The sequence below is a fragment of the Sander vitreus genome, chromosome 19 (assembly GCF_031162955.1).
Source record: "Sander vitreus isolate 19-12246 chromosome 19, sanVit1, whole genome shotgun sequence".
In the NCBI taxonomy this organism is placed as follows: domain Eukaryota; kingdom Metazoa; phylum Chordata; class Actinopteri; order Perciformes; family Percidae; genus Sander; species Sander vitreus.
The window spans coordinates 12977434-12996777 of record NC_135873.1 but is presented as its reverse complement, the minus strand read 5'-3'; the positions used below and the strand labels follow the sequence as shown (position 1 = coordinate 12996777).

At 40.8% G+C, this 19344-nt stretch overlaps 1 protein-coding gene across 1 annotated transcript in view; it reads right to left on the bottom strand.

Moving 5' to 3' along the window:
- Positions 1-19344, bottom strand: part of sema4f (sema domain, immunoglobulin domain (Ig), transmembrane domain (TM) and short cytoplasmic domain, (semaphorin) 4F) — a 53720-nt gene that overhangs the window by 7688 nt on the left and 26688 nt on the right. The window contains exons 2-3 of the mRNA XM_078275899.1: positions 2370-2512; positions 1361-1420 (exon numbers count right to left, since the gene is read on the bottom strand). Coding sequence (XP_078132025.1) covers positions 1361-1420; positions 2370-2512 — 203 coding nt within the window. The remainder of the gene's footprint in view (positions 1-1360; positions 1421-2369; positions 2513-19344) is intronic.

The following is a 19344-nucleotide window of genomic DNA, read 5'->3' as shown; positions in this document are numbered from 1 at the left end:
TTAGAAACAATACAAATAAATATAAAAAGTATTGCATACTTATCGCAACACTTTCGATAATATCGCACAACGTGATATCGCGATAACGATTTTTAGTCGATATATCATGCACCCCGAGTGTCAATCTTGTGTTTACAGCTTGTTGCACTGCCACTAAGTGGCCAAAGAAATCAATTAATGCAGGTATGGAAACTTTAGATTAATAGTAAAAAGTGCAGGTGAATGAGCTTTCTTTGTTTATGTTGTCACAATGCTGACTGATGTTCTGTCTGTTAACGTCCACAGTGTCTTTCTATACCACAGTGAAATTGTCAGCATTCATTTCACCCTGAGAGTGCAAAAGCTAATCTTGGTCTCGTGTCAATCAGTCTAAGCCTATTACCCTCATGTAACATTTTAAGTGTTGAAAGACAACAAACCTGTGTGTATTCTATGACAGGAAAACATCTCTCCAATCAACACCAAATAATAATCACTGGTGAGTCAACTGTTGTTCTGTCTCACAATCAAATGTTGACATTAAATTCCAGTCTCCCTAGGTCAACTTCAAGGTAGTTTCCTGTTGAGCCTATTGTCTTGTCTCTCTAATCTAATGTCTTATCTCCTGCACTGCATTCTCTCTTGGTCTTGCATCAATGCTCCTCATCCTTCACTCCTATCTATCATTCCTCCTCTTCCTGTTTCCTTCCCTATCCCCTTTTTCTTAATCTTTCAGACTCACATGTAATCTTGTAATCAATATCTTCTCAGAAAAAACATGTTGACCTCAGCAGAAAACTGTGCTGATAATGATTGTATAAAACGGGTCAAATCTAATTGCACGTCTGTTCTGTCAATACACTGTGCTTCCATCAGCTTTGTTTATCTTTTGATTTGACCTAAATTCGTGGACTAAAGGCCTTTTTCAGGCATTTTTCGAGAGTAATCAGGTCATTACAGGGCTACATTATGATGCTCTTTATCAGCCTGGTACTGCCTGGTAAACTGCAGAACCAATGGATCACTAAGACATTACTCAACACATATAGTTCCAGTGTACAGTTAGATTAGTGTGAGCAGTTTGGTTCATGTCCTATTGTAGTCTAAGAATAATGAGATGTACAGCTTGAGTGTACAGTACGCTCTATTTAATCTGTTTCCATAGACTGTTACTGGGCATCTGTGACTTCACATACACCACTCTGAACTCATTTTGTACACACACACACACACACACACACACACACACACACACACACACACCCCTGACGAGGTTTTGGCACAAGTCCCAGAACTTCCCATCCAATGCCTAACAGCACGGACTTGTGACACACACACACACACACACACACACACACACACACACACACATAGTTCTCACCTCTGTCTTTCCCTTTGCCACACAAGACCTCCTCTTTTCCTCCGGCACATCCCAAACAATCTGGAACAAGAGTAAAAAGAGACAGAGAGTTTTAGATAAGTCATTAGCCACTTGCTTATCAGTAGCTGATTAGTAGTCCTGTTCTTTTATTTTCACCAATATATTAGTCAATTACCCAGGGAGACCTAACCTCTGCAAACACTACTCTAAAATCAGAAAATTGGCCCTGCAAACATTAATACTAATCATCACAACTATAAATCTAATTAATTGCTCTTCGGCCCAGAACCAATTTCTATAGAAATGTGCTCAGAATTTCTCTTTTTTTATTCTTGTGACAGAGAGAGAAACTCATAAGTTGTCAGTAAATTATACAAATGGCATCCAAAGGCCAGTCTGAGCCTTACTCCTTTGTTTATTCTCCCTACCAGTATTGCTAGTAACCCTTAAAGCAATACTTAAAGATGTTGGCAATGTGCTTTTGTGAATGTGCTTATTCACTTTCTTGCAGAGAGATGAAAAAAATGGATACCTGTACGGATGTTTGTTTGTACGTTAAGTAGGAAGCCACAGCCAGGAGGCAGTTAGCTTAGCTTAGCATAGCATAGACTGGAGGATAGGAAGCAGGGGGAAACAGAGAGTGAGCCAGGCTTTGTCCAAATGTTTTACAGAACCAAATAAATATCAGCACCTCCAAAGCTAGCTAATGTAGTTATTGCAAGCTGACTGTAGCTTTATATTTAGCATACAGCTACGAGTGGTACTGATCATGTAACTCTTGAGAAGAAAGTAAATACCGGTACATGCATTTCCTTAAATGGTTAATGGTTGTTCCTTTAACTCTCTGTTCCTGGTTGGTTTAATCTAATGAGTAGTTAGATAATGATCCTCCAAATCAGTTTATTAGAATATCAATACTGTGTTAATAATACATTGAGACAAATATAATGAACAATGACTCCACACACACACACACACACACACACACACACACACACACACTTCCTACCTTTCGTAGTTGGTTCAGTTTTTTGGTGTCCACAGCCAGTATGGCATCCCTGGCACCCAGGAACAGCATACCTGTTGACTGGTCCAGTAGGAAGGTGCTGAAGTTGGACACACCATGGAGCTTATCCGGACCAAGAATGGTGTCTGTGGACCAAAAGAGAGAGAGAGAGAGAGAGAGAGAGAGAGAGAGAGAGATAGGGAGGTGAGATTTTCAACATTCAAGAGAAGTCAGTGCTGCTGTCAATCATCCCACAATTATTCTAAAAGATGCACTCAGAGGGCCGGAAGCACCTGAGGTTTGCAGGAAACTGAAATAAACAGGATTAGTGACTCCTTAAGCCATGTATAAATGTATGTGTACATGTAAGACTAAATGGTTGACAGGATTAGATGACTTAATCAAACACCATATTCCCAGCAAGAGGTTTGAAGAGATAAAGAGATGAGGGATGGAGGGATAAGAGATGAGAGTAACCCTTGTATCACCCTGCCTTCTCACACAATCAGAGCTTCAGATCAACTCCTTTGAATCCTCTAAATCCTTATTTTTTGTGATTTTTTTCTCTTTTCCTCTTTTAACAGTCACATTTACGAAGAACATCAACTCAATTCGGTTAAAGCATGTGTACTAGTTTCCTAGTACACAGTATGTTGATTCAGAGTCAAATCCAGTGCTGAGGAGAAATACAATAAACTGAGTTATGCATAATCATGATATATAATAAATAATGCATTCATCTTTTACATAATACATGGTGTGTAATCTCAGATATATTTGTCTTTTTAATCTCAAAATTGTGCCATGAATCCAATCCCAAATGCTTTTGTGTTCCAGCTCTTGTTTGCTCTCTCCATCCTACTCCATCCTCCACTACAGGACAAAGCGTGTGTGTGTGTGTGTGTGTGTGTGTGTGTGTGTGTGTGTGTGTGTGTGTGTGTGTGTGTGTGTGTGTGTGTGTGTGTGTTCATGTCCCAGCTGCTGGGAGGAAAGAGCACAGCTGTGTACTGAACTTCTTTGGAGTGTGGGTTTGTGTGTTTGTGTGTGTGTGAATTTAGAGTTTTATGAAGTCCTACAACGCTGGTCTTTGTTGATCCTCATAAAAAAGGCCAGAAAGGTTCACACACACACACACACACACACACACACACACACACACACACACACACACACACACACACACACAATACAAAGAAAGGAACTCACTCATAAAGCCTGTGATGTTAATTTTACCTCAAACAGACCGACAAGAGCAAAAGAATAGATAACATATTACTCATTACACACATTACTCGGTGTATTTCGCAATCAAACACTTAATGAAACATGACTTATGACAATAACAAAGCCTACACCCCTGCTTGTGCAAACACAAACAGAAGCAGACTCACAACATGATACTATGCTAATCATCAATTACATGTGTGGAAACATTTTGTATTTAATGTGCTAACAAAGCACGTGGCTGGTGAAAAACGACCAACATCTGACAGCTAGAGCTACACCGATATTAGCGTATTGCACATATATCTGTATCCGTGTACATGTACATGTCGATCAATTATCGATTAGTTAGACTCCAGAAGATACAGTAGGTAACAAGTTTATTTTTCAACGGAAAATGTCCCGCTCTGTACAGATCATAGCCACGATTCAATAGCGTTATCAAAACTTTGTTTTCTTGTGTTTATGAAAAAATATATATAAAATAAAAAATGACAACATTGGTAAGAGGACTGCATTCTTTTTTCTTTCAAGGGTTACATCGTTTTTTCTTCAGATGTTTTAACCTTTATCTCCTAAGTAGCCGTATCATCCATAAACACACAGACTCGGCTCTAGGCATCGAACAGAATAAAAAGGTAGGAGAACAAAGAGCATTCCTCTCCGTAATTGGCTTTTCTAACTCACCTGAAGTGAGAAGAAAGGAGAGAACAAAAATAAAATGCACACACCCCATATTATTTTGCAGGTAGAGGTGAGGAGAAGACAGTGTAACACATGAATAGTGGAGTGTATGTATGTATGTGTGTATGTGTTCAACAGCAAAAGAGAAAGGAAAAGGAGTTAGATGTCAGTTCAAACAAGATGAAAACAACATTCATGTATTTACCTTGATCAAGATAAAAACAGGAAGACAATAATTACTATTAGAACTTGATACATCTCCCAAATTACATGAAAGAAATATAGTTTGAGGGAAATCCTTTGAGGAACATGACTTCCCAATTTGGCAGCTGTCGACTGAAAGATTTAAACTAGTCTGATCATCCTTTGTTCCCGTTATGGTGGATGGAACTCAGAGTACCATATCAGCACATTCTGATAAATAACCCTCGCCGTTGACATGGTTTTCCACTTAGAGCCTGTCTGTGTTGTTCTGTGAAGTGAAAAAAGACCCCAACACACTGACATCTGCCTGTAACTGAATCACAGACATTTTATCTTCCCCTGACTCCCTCATCCAGTCAGTCTGTGTCTGTTTCCCGTAACATTTCACATGAATGTCATTTCTCATTCACTAAGGAGCCATCTGTTCAGCTAAAAGCCTCCAGGCAGTTAAATAGCAAGCCACACGCTCTGATTTGCTCGCTGAGGGCCTGCACTTCCTGAAAATCAGCCAATGTGAGGAGAAGGGAGAGCCCAGTCTGTTGAAGCAGATGAATATGACAGACAGAGGTTGACGCACACATACTGTACGCACACATTTGTTTAGCTGTTCCTCAAATACAACAAAGCTGCTGATCTGATGTGAGCCTCTGCAAAGTTTTGTTCTGTGTTGCCCTTAATTAAAAGTTTTTGTAGTTTTCCACTTTCACACCCTGGGCTAATAAAGTAAACACTTCCCTCCTCAATCTGTCAATCAAAGCTGACTTCAAATGAAAGCTGAAGGAGATGAGAAGGGAGGCAATAAAACATTTTAGACCTCCACGTCTCCTTCTTTTTCATACTTCTGTCACCTCTCTTTATCTGCGCTGTCATCCATCCATCTTTTCATCACCCTGCAGCCTCACATCACCAAAAGACACCACTTCTTCAAACTCACTTTACAGCTTTACAGCAGTTTTTCTGCTGGTCTGAAACACACACACACACACACACACACACACACACACACACACACACACACACACACACACACACACACACACACACACACACACACACACACACACACACACACCAAGGTAGACATGATTGTTAGTGACACAGGCCAAAGGCAAGGTCTGGAGAGATGTCCTTGTAAACTGGTCCTCGCCGGCTGTGTAGGACCTGACGACACACACACACACACACACACACACACACACACACACACACACACACTACTATGCACACGGTGCCTCCACCTGCTGTGCACCCTAATGTAGAGAGATGATTCCTAGAGCTACACCATCTGCCCTTGTCACAAACAGTCACACACACACCTCTAACATCCAGACACACACTCAAAACAGAAAAAGGCCTGACACATGCCTCGAAAAGAAATATGTCATGACATTTTTTTGTTTTTCATCTCCTATTTGTCTTTTATCTTTATGATGACATATGTAGCTGTTTGTTTGTAGCACTTTATGAATGAATCTGATTTGACACTTGTCACAAGGGAAGAGAGGACACTCTGCATGTTTGGGTAAACGCCTCCTCTTTGACAGCAGGGGCCCGCAGCTCACCACCACGTATCAAATATCACCTCCTGCCTGTGTGTCTTTGTGGTGTGCACATACAGAAGCCATTCATGTGTGATGTGTGTACCGGGAGATGTGCATGTGTGGTGGTAATGTTATCAAAAGGACACATGTTGCAACAAAGAAAAGGCAGGCCAGCTTTTTGTGTATATCGTTTTAAAATCCATGCACTGTGCTGCAGATTAAAGTAAATATGATGGTACTATTGTACACTAAACGAACAAAGACGAGAACTGTGTCTAATAAATCGGCTAGGGTTAAACCATGTTAATATGCTCTTTGTCTTTGGTAGCAAAACACTAAAATGAACCAGTCTACAGTACATATTTTTATGTTTTTTGTCTCATTTTTGGATGGCAGGAGAACCCGGTGTTAGACAGGTCGTGTACAGAGCTTCATCAGTTTGTCAGCTGCCTGCTGTGGCTGAAAAGGAGGATCCTGAGAGCGCTGACACTGAACTACAACACTAATGTGTTATGTGTTATACATGCTGTGACATAACATGTATATAGCTGGGACAATAGACAAAACACAGGATTAGATGTGATTAGAAATGATCCGGTGTCTAGAAAACCTGCCGACCTCATACATGCTGAAAAAAACAAAAATCACACCAAGGGTATAATTTTAAAAAGTGACTGGTGTGAGTATAAATGAATAAGTAGTCCTAAAATACAAAATCCTCTCCCCTGCCATGAATCATTCATTCATTATACATTAAACATGACTGAGAGGCAGCCAGGGAGAGAGACCAACAGAGTGTGTGTGTGTGTGTGTGTGTGTGTGTGTGTGTGTGTGTGTGTGTGTGTGTGTGTGTGTGTGTGTGTGTGTGTGTGTGTGTGTATGTGTGCGTGTGAGGCATGTCCATTAAGGGTTTAATAAACTGACTTTTGCTCTGGGGGTCCAACCCCTGGTCTCTAGCTGCAGGGCATTGTGGGATGGGACCAACCAGGAAGTGATAAATTATACACCTCCCTCCTCCAAATGTCAATCAAAACTGACGGGATGGAGAGAAGAGATGCAGAGAGGTACACACATGCTCCTGCTCCAACAGTCTCTTAACACACACACACACACACACACACACACACACACACACACACACACACACACACACACACACACACACAGCCCCTACAGTGAGACAGGACACAGCTGCATGGTCAACAGTCCCACACACTGCAGAAACACACATTTATAGCGCTACGTATCATCCACTCAGCTCAATGCCGTTTCCCAGCTGCTGTTTCCTCTGAATTGTTCCGCAGCAGTCAGACAGATGTACTCCACAGGTTAAAGAACACACCAGCTTTGGCAGATTGTCCTATTAGACAGCATACCCATTAGCGGGCTACCCTGCTCCACACTTACACTTTAGCATGCATTATAATGAGTGATAGCAGACAATTAGCATAATCCAAAGAGACAACCCTCCTGTCAGTTATACACAGGCGTAAAGCTTAACTGTGGGGGGTTTTTAAACAAAAAAGAGCACAAAAAATAAATGGCAAGGCTGATGTCAAGATTGTTTTTGTACTGCAGGTGAACAAGCACATATTCTTCCCCTGTGCAATTATTTTTTACACTTTGTCTATCATATTTCATATAAATGATACTATTCTTCCTATGTAAAACATGGCTGAACAGCTGTTATTTTCTTATTTTATTGATAGAAGCTATAGTGTTGTGTCTTGTCTTTTTTTGAGACTCTGCAGCCGAGCTAACTTAACTGTTCATCCTTACATACTGCCCCCGCTGTTCATGGCCGTAATAGCATCTTGGGCATTGTTACAGTAAAAGCATGTACGTCCTCTGTATTATCACTAAAAATAAAGGCCCAGTAGCAATATATTTAGAGAATGAAATTGACTTCCACTGAATATTTTCTGTCAGCTGCACAGACATGGTTGAACATATTATAAACAGTAGCTTAATTTGAATATAATTTACAACAAATACAATGCCTGTTCCAGCATCCAAACAATGAAAATGGTAACTGAGATTGTGCTTGTGTGTGTGTGTGTGTAATTGTTGAACCATCTTATTGTTCCTAAGTGGTTCATTGTCTTTGCTTTGATTGATGACAGAAGTCAGCTATTCAAATATATCCTGTTTCTAGAGTGTGTTAAAGTAAGAGGGAGGCAGAGCGCTCAGAATGTAAACTTAAAATACAAAAATAAAGGTAAGTAGCTTGGCCTGCATCTGCTGTTTAGACAAAATATCTTCTTCCTAACCTTGGTTTGACAAAACATCAGAGTCTCATTTTTGTGACAGAGATAGAGAGAGAGAGAGAGAGAGAGAGCGGGCGAAAGACAAGCCTCCCTTTGTAGTGGTCACGGTCAATTTCAGCCTTGTTTCAGTCAATGAACGAGGCAAACAAAAGCCTCAGAGCATCAAAGCCGTGTGCTCATTAGATCTACGGAGAAACTGGTCCTCGTTAAGCTCCTGTTAGCATCAGTCTCTACATACCAATGCAGCTGAATGCTACAAAGGCTGAAACATCTGTGTGACATTATTTTATGTATGGACACTTGAAGTTGAAAGGTTAATTTCATCATCATCAAGTGTTTGCCGCTGTGGTTTGGTTCATTTACTTGTAGAGTAATCGTGTTACAGTGAGAATATCCAAAGAGACACAATTTGCAGTAGCCAATTTTGTTTTAAATTTAAATTGTGTTGTCAGTTATAGCAATCAGGTCTCAATAGAAGAAGCATTACATTAGACCACAAGATGAAAATCAGCGACACATTTTTACATGGATGCACCAATGTCACAGCTAAATGAGGAAAAAACTTACTTAATATAACAGATATATCACAGCATACCAAACAAACTGAACTAACAACAAAGTGGCTGGTCCTGAAACAAACAAAGTCGCTCTTAACTCACAACTGTTAGAGAGTCTTGTAGCAAGGTCCTTCTAACAGCTTATTTTTCCTTTCCGTTGGATTTATTAGGGCTGCGGTAAAGGATTGCCTGTGTGCCAGTGTGTCTGCAAATTCCATCAAGACAAATGTACTAGTTTGTACAGACCTTTTTATGGTTACTTTAATGAAATATAAAACCCCCTGAAATGAATGAAATGAAATGAAATGAAATGAATTTCAAAATGAAAAACCAGTTTGTCCTATCAGAGTCGACTGTCACTGTGTGCGTGACTGAGCCGATTTCTCACGAGAAAATCAATATACTGAGAAACAACACAATTTCAAGGACCTTTAAAAGCGAATTAAGGGATTTAAGAGTTGTGTTCGACAACACTGAAGGTGGCTTTTCATTTAAGTTATTTGTTAAGAATGTTTGAGGAAGTGTAGAGATGCTGGTACACTAGTGGAAAAGTTGTATTCAATGTGAAACCTACTGGCAGTGGCAACAGACGCTATGATACAATAGGGTACCACTTCCTAATAAGACACCCTTTACAAAGTGTTTCTAATAAGTAGGTTATGGCTTTGTTAATTTTATGCTTTAAATATATACAGTATTAGAAACAATTAACAAGAACAAGTTTTGGGACGCAGGCTGTGAAAAATATCCTTGGCTTGGGCTTATCCTTTCAGTTTGGTAATAATTCAGTCCTTCAATTCAAGGATTTTAGTCCATTTGAGTGGTCTTCTCTGTGAAATTAAGCTGCTAAAAAGACAAAGCAACTATAGAGGAGGATAAACATGGATTTTTCACAACCTGGCAACCCATGTAGTTCCTATAAATGGCTTAAAATAATAATAGATGTATCACGCATTAATAAAGCCTTTAGTTACAACTCATAAACCATTCATAAAGAACTGGACTTTCTATAAAGTGGTCCCGACATCGTAGCACATAGATTCAGAGGTGAAGAGATCAAAACCACCAAATGACCCTGACACACAGGGCTGGCACACATAGCAAATGTCCTGAGGGAGGTGGAGGATTATTCAGAACAGGTTGGGAGAGGCGAAAAGGGAAAGACTGGAGGAAGGAAATAAGGCATCAGAAAGTAAATGATACAAGGAGGAAGAGGAGGTGGAGGAGGTCCAAGGTTGCAGTGGCTGATTGCCCACCTTATCACTTAATGTTCTGCTATGCTGCTGCTGCTGCTGCTTCTTCTTCTGTCTTTTCATTATTCCCTGTTTCCTCCTGCAGTGTGTGTTTGTATTTGGATGATTTTAGATAAATAAAGTAGTGATAATAATGATTCTGAAAAACAGATTCCTTTGTGTGAATCTACATAGCTATACCTCCAATTCTCTCGCCCCCTTCTCCCAGTTTCCAACCTCACACTACATCTACCCTTATTTGTCTACCACCTCCAAACTGACCCTCTCTCTTTCTCTCTCTCTGTCCCTCTCTCTCTCTCTCTCTCTCTCTCTCTCTCTCTCTCTCTCTCCCTCTCTCTCTCTCTCGCTCTCTCTCTTTCTCTCTCTCTGTCCCTCTCTCTCTCTCTCTCTCTCTCTCTCTCTCTCTCTCTCTCTCTTTCTCTCTCCCTCTCTCTCTCTCTCTCTCTCTCTCCCTCTCTCTTTCTCTCTCTCTGTCCCTCTCTCTCTCTCTCTCTCTCTCTCGCTCTCTCACTGGCTCTGGGTGATAAGCAGTAGCACTACTAATCAGGCTTGCCCTAAATTCGCCCATGCCCTGCAGGATTAGCAAGTGTGTGTGTGTGTGTGTGTATGTGAGCGGTGTGTGTTGGTTTAGACGCTGGTGCCTGCAGCATCCACCAGCCCTCACACATGAAGCGTGTGCACATATAGCCCAGTGCGTACATGAGAGGGAGTTTCTGTATGAATGAGTCATTGAATCAACACAATCCTGTTATTTTTATCTTACTCTAAGTAAGAACGTACTGCTAGATATAATAAAGCCATCCCGTTGCATGATATAAATATCTCTGCATGCATGAATCTGTTAATATGAAGTAATATCAGGCCCAATAAAAAGGAGAAAGAAGAGATTGTATTTAAAATAACAAAACTATCAGTAAATATGTCTGGAAACCTTTATTACTTTATAACAACATCTTTCACACAAAGGTACCCCTGCCTGGCTGTGTTTAGGTTCTGGCTGGTGGACTCAGACTAAACAGTGAGACAATCTGTGTCTCTATAAAGCCAAACAGAGCAGGAGCAGCCATAACATCTGTTACAGTTGCTCTGTACCTTTGTACCTTGTGAACCCTTTAAATTAGGTAATACGTACTTGTAAACCAGCATCACAGACTGTGGCCTTGATGTGCACTTCCACCAAATCATTTTCCTTCTAAACATGATTTTGTTGAAACAGAAATATTTGTCATCTTGTTGATCTCACTTTCATCTCACTTTCGAACAATAGGGAAGTACTGTTCTAGAGTTCCTCTTCCACCTACAACTCTGACACAGATTTATTTTTGTTCATTTGCTCGGGTGATGTCAGTGTGTCCAAGTGGTTAATCTGATAGTGTAAATTAGCTGAATGAGGTCATTGTCGACATCCACTCTGCTGAAGTGCAAGACACTGTATTGCTATGGGTTTTAGGGCTGCTATTCTGTGGTTGAGCCTGACCTTTGACCTCCCTGTGGAGGGATAAGAGAATTCCTCTACAGGGATCAATTGTACAGTAGGTAGTGTTCATAGTGCTGAAAGCTTAAAAAGGTGGGTATCACATCACACTCGCTTCCCCAGAGAATGTAGGAGGGACATTTTACAGCTTTTGTTGACGTCTTGCTACAGATGTTTTCCCTTGGGTGAAGTGTAAACAACAGGAAACCGAGCAAAAAAAGGAAAAAAAACAGGGAGGTAAACGGGCAATAAAGGCATTAGAGTGAGGTATCTGGGCAAAAACCAAATGGCGTGAGATTTACCCACTTGTGCCAACACCACAGGGACCTTTAAGTACAAACACACACACACACACACACACACACACACACACACACACACACACATACACACCTCTAAATTGGTGGTTTCGGTTCATGCTTAGTATTAGATTCAGGCCAGTACATACTAGGGGTGTGAATCTTCACTGGTCTCACGATTCAATTACAATTATCCTGCCAACAATTCAAATCGACTGATATCACGATGCATCACGATGTGCCGCCTCCTCAATATTATTATATATTGCTACACATGGTTTTATTCAACAAATTCAAGCAGTCAGATATATATGAACTCCCCTTTTTATTGTATCTGCTCTTAGAAAAGACACTTCCTGAATGTAGCAGAGTCTGAACACAGCAGAGAGCAGACTAGTGGTGCAAGATATATCGACTCAATATCGTTATCGCGATATCACGTTGCGCAATATTATATCGTAAGTGTATGTATGTGTATAAGTATGCAATATTGTGTGGAGCGCTGCGTCCCGTCCGTTGGCTGTGTGGCTTAGTTGTGTTTGATATAGAGCTTGCTTGAAACGCTATAATGATCATGTTTCATTGGCCAGTTACCGTGCCACTTGCACATGTTAGTGCACGTCAGAGCACGGGTCCACTACGTGACAAACCCTATGGAGCGTACCACGTGGCGTGTGTTCATATTCTGACAGAGTGACAGTGTAAGTGAAGAAATAGAGACAACAAAACAGAACGAATCAGAGAAGCAAAAGAAAAGTTGTGTCCTGTTCTCTTTATTTATATATTTTATATTTGTCCAACCAGTAAAACATGTCCTGTTCTGTAGACATGGTCCTTATTCATTTATTCATGTTGAACCAGTCCAATATGACAGTCAGTTGAAATAAACCTTATGTTGTAAGAAAGCTTGTTTAATTTGTTATGAATCTATTTTGATGCGTTTTCCCGTAACTTTTGTAATTTTACATATGTTTAAAAATATCAAAATTAATATTAGTATCGCAATATTCATAATCGATATCGCAATATTACATTTTGTCAATATCGTGCAACCCTAGAGCAGACAAAAGGCAAAAACAAAAAAAAGCAGCCACCGGAAAATCAACAAGTAACATCGTTACGCATTTAGCGATTATGGTCTGTCACTGCATCAATGCAGAATAGTCCAGGTCCGCATCGCTATGCATCGATGCGATGATTCATTTCAACGCCCCTAGTACACACTGTGGTACATAGAAACACACATACTCACACAAACACACATTAAAACGAGCTGGGGTATTGCAACTACGTTGTGTGTATGCATGTATGTGTGTCTGCGTATGCTACCACACAGTACACAATGCACTATATCCCCTGTGTAATTGGAAAATCCATGCAACGGCTTTAATTTCTTCTGCAGTTCTTTTTGACTTAAAACTTAAGTGCAGGTCTTTATCTGCTGCACACACAACCACACAGAGACCCCACACATTTCTCATTATAAATGCAGAAACCACACAGTTCTAGATAACATCTGCATGCGGTGGCACACTCACACACACACACACACACACACACATACATACAGGACTGATACCATATTGAAGTGCTGAAGCAACAGCTGGTCAATGTCACATGATGTGTCACTGATGACCCCTGGGGTCGCCAGCCAAAGGTCAGAGTTTGCATGCTGTTTGAGCTGGAAGATCAATAGGACCTCAATCCACATGCACACACAGCAGCACGCACACGGTTCGGTTTAGCTTTTATTTACTTAAAAAAAAAAGATGAAACATAAGATCGAGGTGACAGAGAGGTTTGATTTTGTTGATATTTAATACGTTTAAATTAGGGCTGTCAATCGATTAAAAAAATGAATCTAATTAATTACATACTCTGTGATTAATTAATCGAAATGAATCGCATACATAAACCGAAAAAAAGAAAAGAAAAAAAAAGGGTACTAAACAACAGTTGGTGACATTAAAGAACAGCTTGTTTATTGCTAAGGCCATATGGTCAAAATTAAATGATTTAATAATAATGTATAACAATAACAATAACTTATTTCACTAGTAAATTGCTGTTGAACAACAAAAACAACAACCAGATAGGAAAAGGACATTTACAATAACTTCAAATGCACCACAAGGCTGTAGTTTACCAGTTTCAATGAACGCACCGTCTGTGTTGTTTCTCCGACAACAGCTGCAGATTGTTACATCCCGGTGTTGAATCCTCTACAGTAAAACACAGTCAAACTTTACACCGTTTAGCGTTAGCTGTCAGCATTGTAACCGTGTTTAATCCAGCTACTAGCTAGTGGTAGGCTAACGTTAGCTGCTGTCGAGTATAGTGTTAACTAGCGTCACGTGCAGCGGTGTTTGTGTTTCCTGTAACGTCTGTTTCAGAGCATCAGAGAGAAGCTCAGATATATCAGTGGCACCAGATTTTCGTCTGTATGCAAACCTCAATATGGAATGGATTAATCTGCGTTAATTTTTTTAACGCGTTATTTTTTCCCAGATTAATTAATCGAAATTAACGCGTTATTTTGACAGCCCTAGTTTAAATACATTTTTTGTCTCAATGTTGTCAACTCTATTCTGAAAAACAAACTATCTCTGATCTCCTTTCTGTGGAAATTCACACTGCTGGTCAAACCAGAAAGATTCAGAGTAAAGGTCTTTAATTGAAACTGCACCACACAACATCAACCAGAGTATGATAGAGCCCAGAAAGACACAACAGGTTATAATGAAGTCTCATTTTGATGACATCGTTGAGGGTCGCAGGAAGAAAAATCCCATGACTGGCCTTATATGTGGACACAATGATTTAATCATTAACAAAGCCAATTTCCTGTCTGTTGCTGATAATGACAATGTTAATACACAAACGCAGCTGTCCACCACAAGGCTTCCACACACCCACAGATGATTGTCACATTTTCACTCCCTGTTGTCTCAGGCAAATCTGTGTGCTTTCATACATTTTACATAGCCTACACATTGGTTGCCTGTAAAGACATAACAATAGAGAGAGTTAATGGAAACTCAGAGAACAGGTGTTAGCACCGAGCTAGCAGTTTGTCCATTTGTGGAGCAGATAGTAATAGAGGCTAATAGGGAAGGGAGACTGACCTAATCAATAATAGATACATTAATTAGCAGCCTACTAGAGGAGAGGAGATGAGAGGGGAGGAGAGGAGAGGAGAGGAGAGGATGGAGAGGAGAGGAGAGGACAGGAGACAACACAACTATTCATCATTTTCTCCCCTTCGCCATTTCCCCTTCAACTCTGTGCCTCATCCACCCTCCCCTCTCCATTTCTGTCCTCCTCACGATGTCATCGCTCGTGCCCTGAGGCAAGAATCCGAGGTCAAAGGTCACCTCATTAATAGTGATTTGATTGTGTCTCAGACAGAAGCAAAGGAGTGGAGACGAGAGGAAAGAGGGGTATGGAGGTGTCGAGAACAACGCTCATGACTAATGACAAAAGCTAGCGATAAATAAGTGTGGGACAGCTGAGTCTAGCACTTTAACACACAGGGAGAGGAATGGAAAGACTACATGGAACAATTTAACTGAAGAAAAATATAATGCAGGGCCACACACCAGTCCTGCACATGTCTCATTAACATTGGTAGAAACCATAGAGGTCTACCTCCCATCTAGTAAAGAAAATATTAACCAGCTGGAGAGGCCACCAAGACAGCCACAGAAACACACACTCAAATACCAGGTGACTCCACATCCTCCATACCACAAACTCACCCCCTAATCATAAACACACACACACACACACACACACACACACACAGACACCCACACACATACACACACACACACTGCTAAACCTTCTGCTTCCATGGACCACATTTGTCTCCATCACTTCCACCACGTGTCATCTTAGAAACCTATTACCGTACAAGAATGTTGATAAACCCTCGCAATATCCATGCGTGGCAAAGGTTATAAAACACACAAGTCATTTGTAGGACTGTGCCGGGCCAAAACTTCAGTCGCTTGCATGGTAGTCAGACGTGTTACAGTACATCCCCATTTACCACTCTGACCCTCACACATACTGGCTGCCATTCATTAAAGCGTAACTCTCACCAAAATGCAACATAGGGTCTTTTTGTGAATGTACCCGAGTCAAACTTTCGTTTAAAAGCATATTTAGGATGGAAGCGTCACTTTTAAGATTTACCGTATTCTCGTTTTTCGGTCAAATGGCCTTTTGAATGGAGTCCTAGGGGCACTTTTATGCTAGCCTCAAAATAGCTATTTTTAAAACACTAAGAAGGCTCGACACAACATGAAACTTTGCTCGAAGTATCGCCAGGGGCTCTACACATGAACGCAAGCATTGAGAACATTGTTTGTGTGATTCCGTCCTAAATATGCTTTTAAACGAAAGTTTGACTCGGGTACATTCACAAAAAGACCCTAGGTTGCATTTTGGCGAGAGTTACGCTTTAAGAATTAAATGTCCAAATAATATTCTGCTGCCTGTATTCAATATGACATACTTCTAATGAGTCAGGGACTTGAAAAAGATTGTTACCTTTCTACAGTACATACCGATTTTTTACTAAGTTGCTGGTGCACAATTTATTATTTATTTATATTTAAATGTATTTATTTGTTACATTTTGTTTAAAAAAGTTTGGGTCAAGCCTGATGTTGCATTACACACAAAAAATACAGTCATTTCCACACAGTGTGGCTTACAGCTTATTAAAGAAACATTGGTATCGGATCAGTACTCGGTATCAGCCCATACCCAAAGCCCAGGTATCAGTATTGGTATTGGTATCAGTATCAGTATTGGTTTCAGTACTGTAAAAGTCGGATCTGGAATCTAGTGGATGTGTTGAGAGCAACACATCTCCATGCTTCCTCAAAAACACCCATTGTGTTCATGATGTCTGGGGCTGGGTCTATTCTCGACTACAGAACAAAGTGGCCAGTGTGTTGAACAGTTTGACCACTGACAGAGACCAGAGATCAAAGCACCCACCATTTAACCATTGGCTACTGACTAACCCTGAGGATATGTGTATGTGTTTGTGAGGGGAGCCGTGTGAATGCCAAAATGCTTCAAGCCTACATTTCTGCCATCTGAGTAAGTGCCCAAGTCAGTGTTAAAGTCTGAATGAAATGCAGATTGAATAACCCTCATAAGTCTATTAACACTAGTAATATAAAACATAAAAAGTAAATCTTTGCCTCATTTCCTCTATCTTACCCACTCCCTGGACTTGCCCCAGGAACAGTAGTTGGTGCTCTCCATAGATCCAGGAGCCTCTGCTGGAACTCTGTGTCCCAGAAAGGCTCATCCTGAGTGGGGAGAGATGCTCTCAGCGCCTCCCTCTTCTCCCTGGTTCTCCCCTACTCTCTTCTCTGTTTCATTCAGTGTAAAGAACAATGGGCGCATTGTCACCGAGACACAAGCGCCTCTAAACGCTCTCTGTCTCACGTTACAAAAAAATGACTGCCTTTTTCTGCACTACTGTATAAAGTCCAAGCTACAAACTCACTAGTGCATTTCAGGGCTAAAATCATACAAACACACACCTCGCCATGTGGCTGTCAGTGTATTTATATTAGAGGTTCCACTCGACTAGTTCTCAGCAGACACTGACACAAACATGACACCCTCTTTGACCTGTGACCCCTCTCTCCATGCAGTCTAATGCTTTCACACACTTTTAGCGCCACAGCAACTGATAACACTGGTATCAGTATCATTGTGTGTGTGTGTGTGTGTGTGTGTGTGTGTGTGTGTGTGTGTGTGTGTGTGTGTGTGTGATGGTAGAGGGAGGACAATGACCTTGCAGCTGCACAGAAACCGGTCTCGCCGAAGTACATGATGAAAACATGGAGACTTTCCAAAACAGAGACAGAAAGGCCCAGAATAAAAAAGAGATTCAAAGAGAAGCTTCCTCGTGAAAACACAAAATCCAGGGCTTCCACTCCTCTTTTTGGCTGCTAGCCTCTTTCCTTCCATACTTGGCTACTTTATCAAGGTCAGCTGGATAGCTTGTTTTGATGCTCCTTCAAATTGCATTTGTTAGCAGTTCACTACCTCACTCTCAGAGTGTGCGTGTGCAGATATAGAAGCTATTTTACATAGCACAGAATCACCCAAAAGGGGGATGGAGAGGGGGGGAAGGAGAGAGGAATAGGCACAGGGGAATGTGAATAAATAAAGGTACTATAGAGCGTGATGGGAGCGGCAGAGCAAGTGAGCGACAGAGCGAGTGAGAGACACAGCGACAGGCAGGTAATGGAGGTGACAGAGAGATGAAGAGAGAGAGCCCAGGTAGTGAAGAGCGAACACGAAAAAGCCATCTGCACCGCCATCTGAAAAAGTCTTGTGATTGTGCCAAAATGTCTCTTTTTGGTACTTATATGAGCAACTAAAAACATATTCAATGAAACCCTGCAATGGAGGCTATTAAGAGGCTATCACTGTAACACCACATTTTGTTGAGTGTTCCTGTTATTTGTGCACCCCAGTATACTGCATGTAGAATAGTTGATAGAAGGTGATTTTTGTATATTTTGATGAGGTATCATCTCTGGTAACCAGAGGTAAAGCCGTTGGACTCAACTGAACAGCGTTATTAACAATACAGGTGGGCCAAAATCACCTTATCTGTATGAATAGCACCTATAATCACTATACATTACTACTCACTGTTTTCATGTGATCATATCAAAAGCTTCTTTTCAAAAAATGTGTAGTTTTGCATGTAAATAAAATGAACTACAAATGGGTTTTTCAAAGGTTCTGCATGTTCGAATTGATCAAGGTGAAAACCTGTTTGAAGTTAAGAAAGACTTAATTGATTTTCTGTTACATCGCATTGGTAGCAATTCTTCTCTCTCATTCTGAATTGAGCAAGAACTCACTGACCTGAGGTAGAGAGATGGAAAGTGCAAGGTGGCCAGATCTAGCATTGCAGTGAAACTGGGGCCATTTTCTGAGCTTTTATAGGTTTAGTGTGTGTGTGTGTGTGTGTGTGTGTGTGTGTGTGTGTGTGTGTGTGTGTGTGTGTGTGTGTGTGTGTTAGGTGATATATAGCAGTAAAGGTCGATGGGTTAAGTGCTCTGCTCTTGTGTAATGGCCGCTGAGATCCTCTGTGTGTCTGCAGAGCTGATAGCTTTATCTGTACCAAACTGAAAGAGCAGCTGGAGCATGGTGCATCTCTGGTTCAGACATCAGTCTTTTTAGGTCTCATTTATCTGGGAAAGATGACTAAAAACACACTCAAATCCAGGATCAGGATTCATATGGGGAAATAATCACTAATTATCAATAAACACCACCGTGATGATGGATGGTACAGGTGACAGACATGATGCAGTTGGTTGGCGATGCATCAAAACAGATGTATATAGCTTGGATGAAAAATGTGTTGTTGGATGAAAACGTGGCATTTCCAAAATGTCAACTTTCCAGGAAATGAATGAAACGCA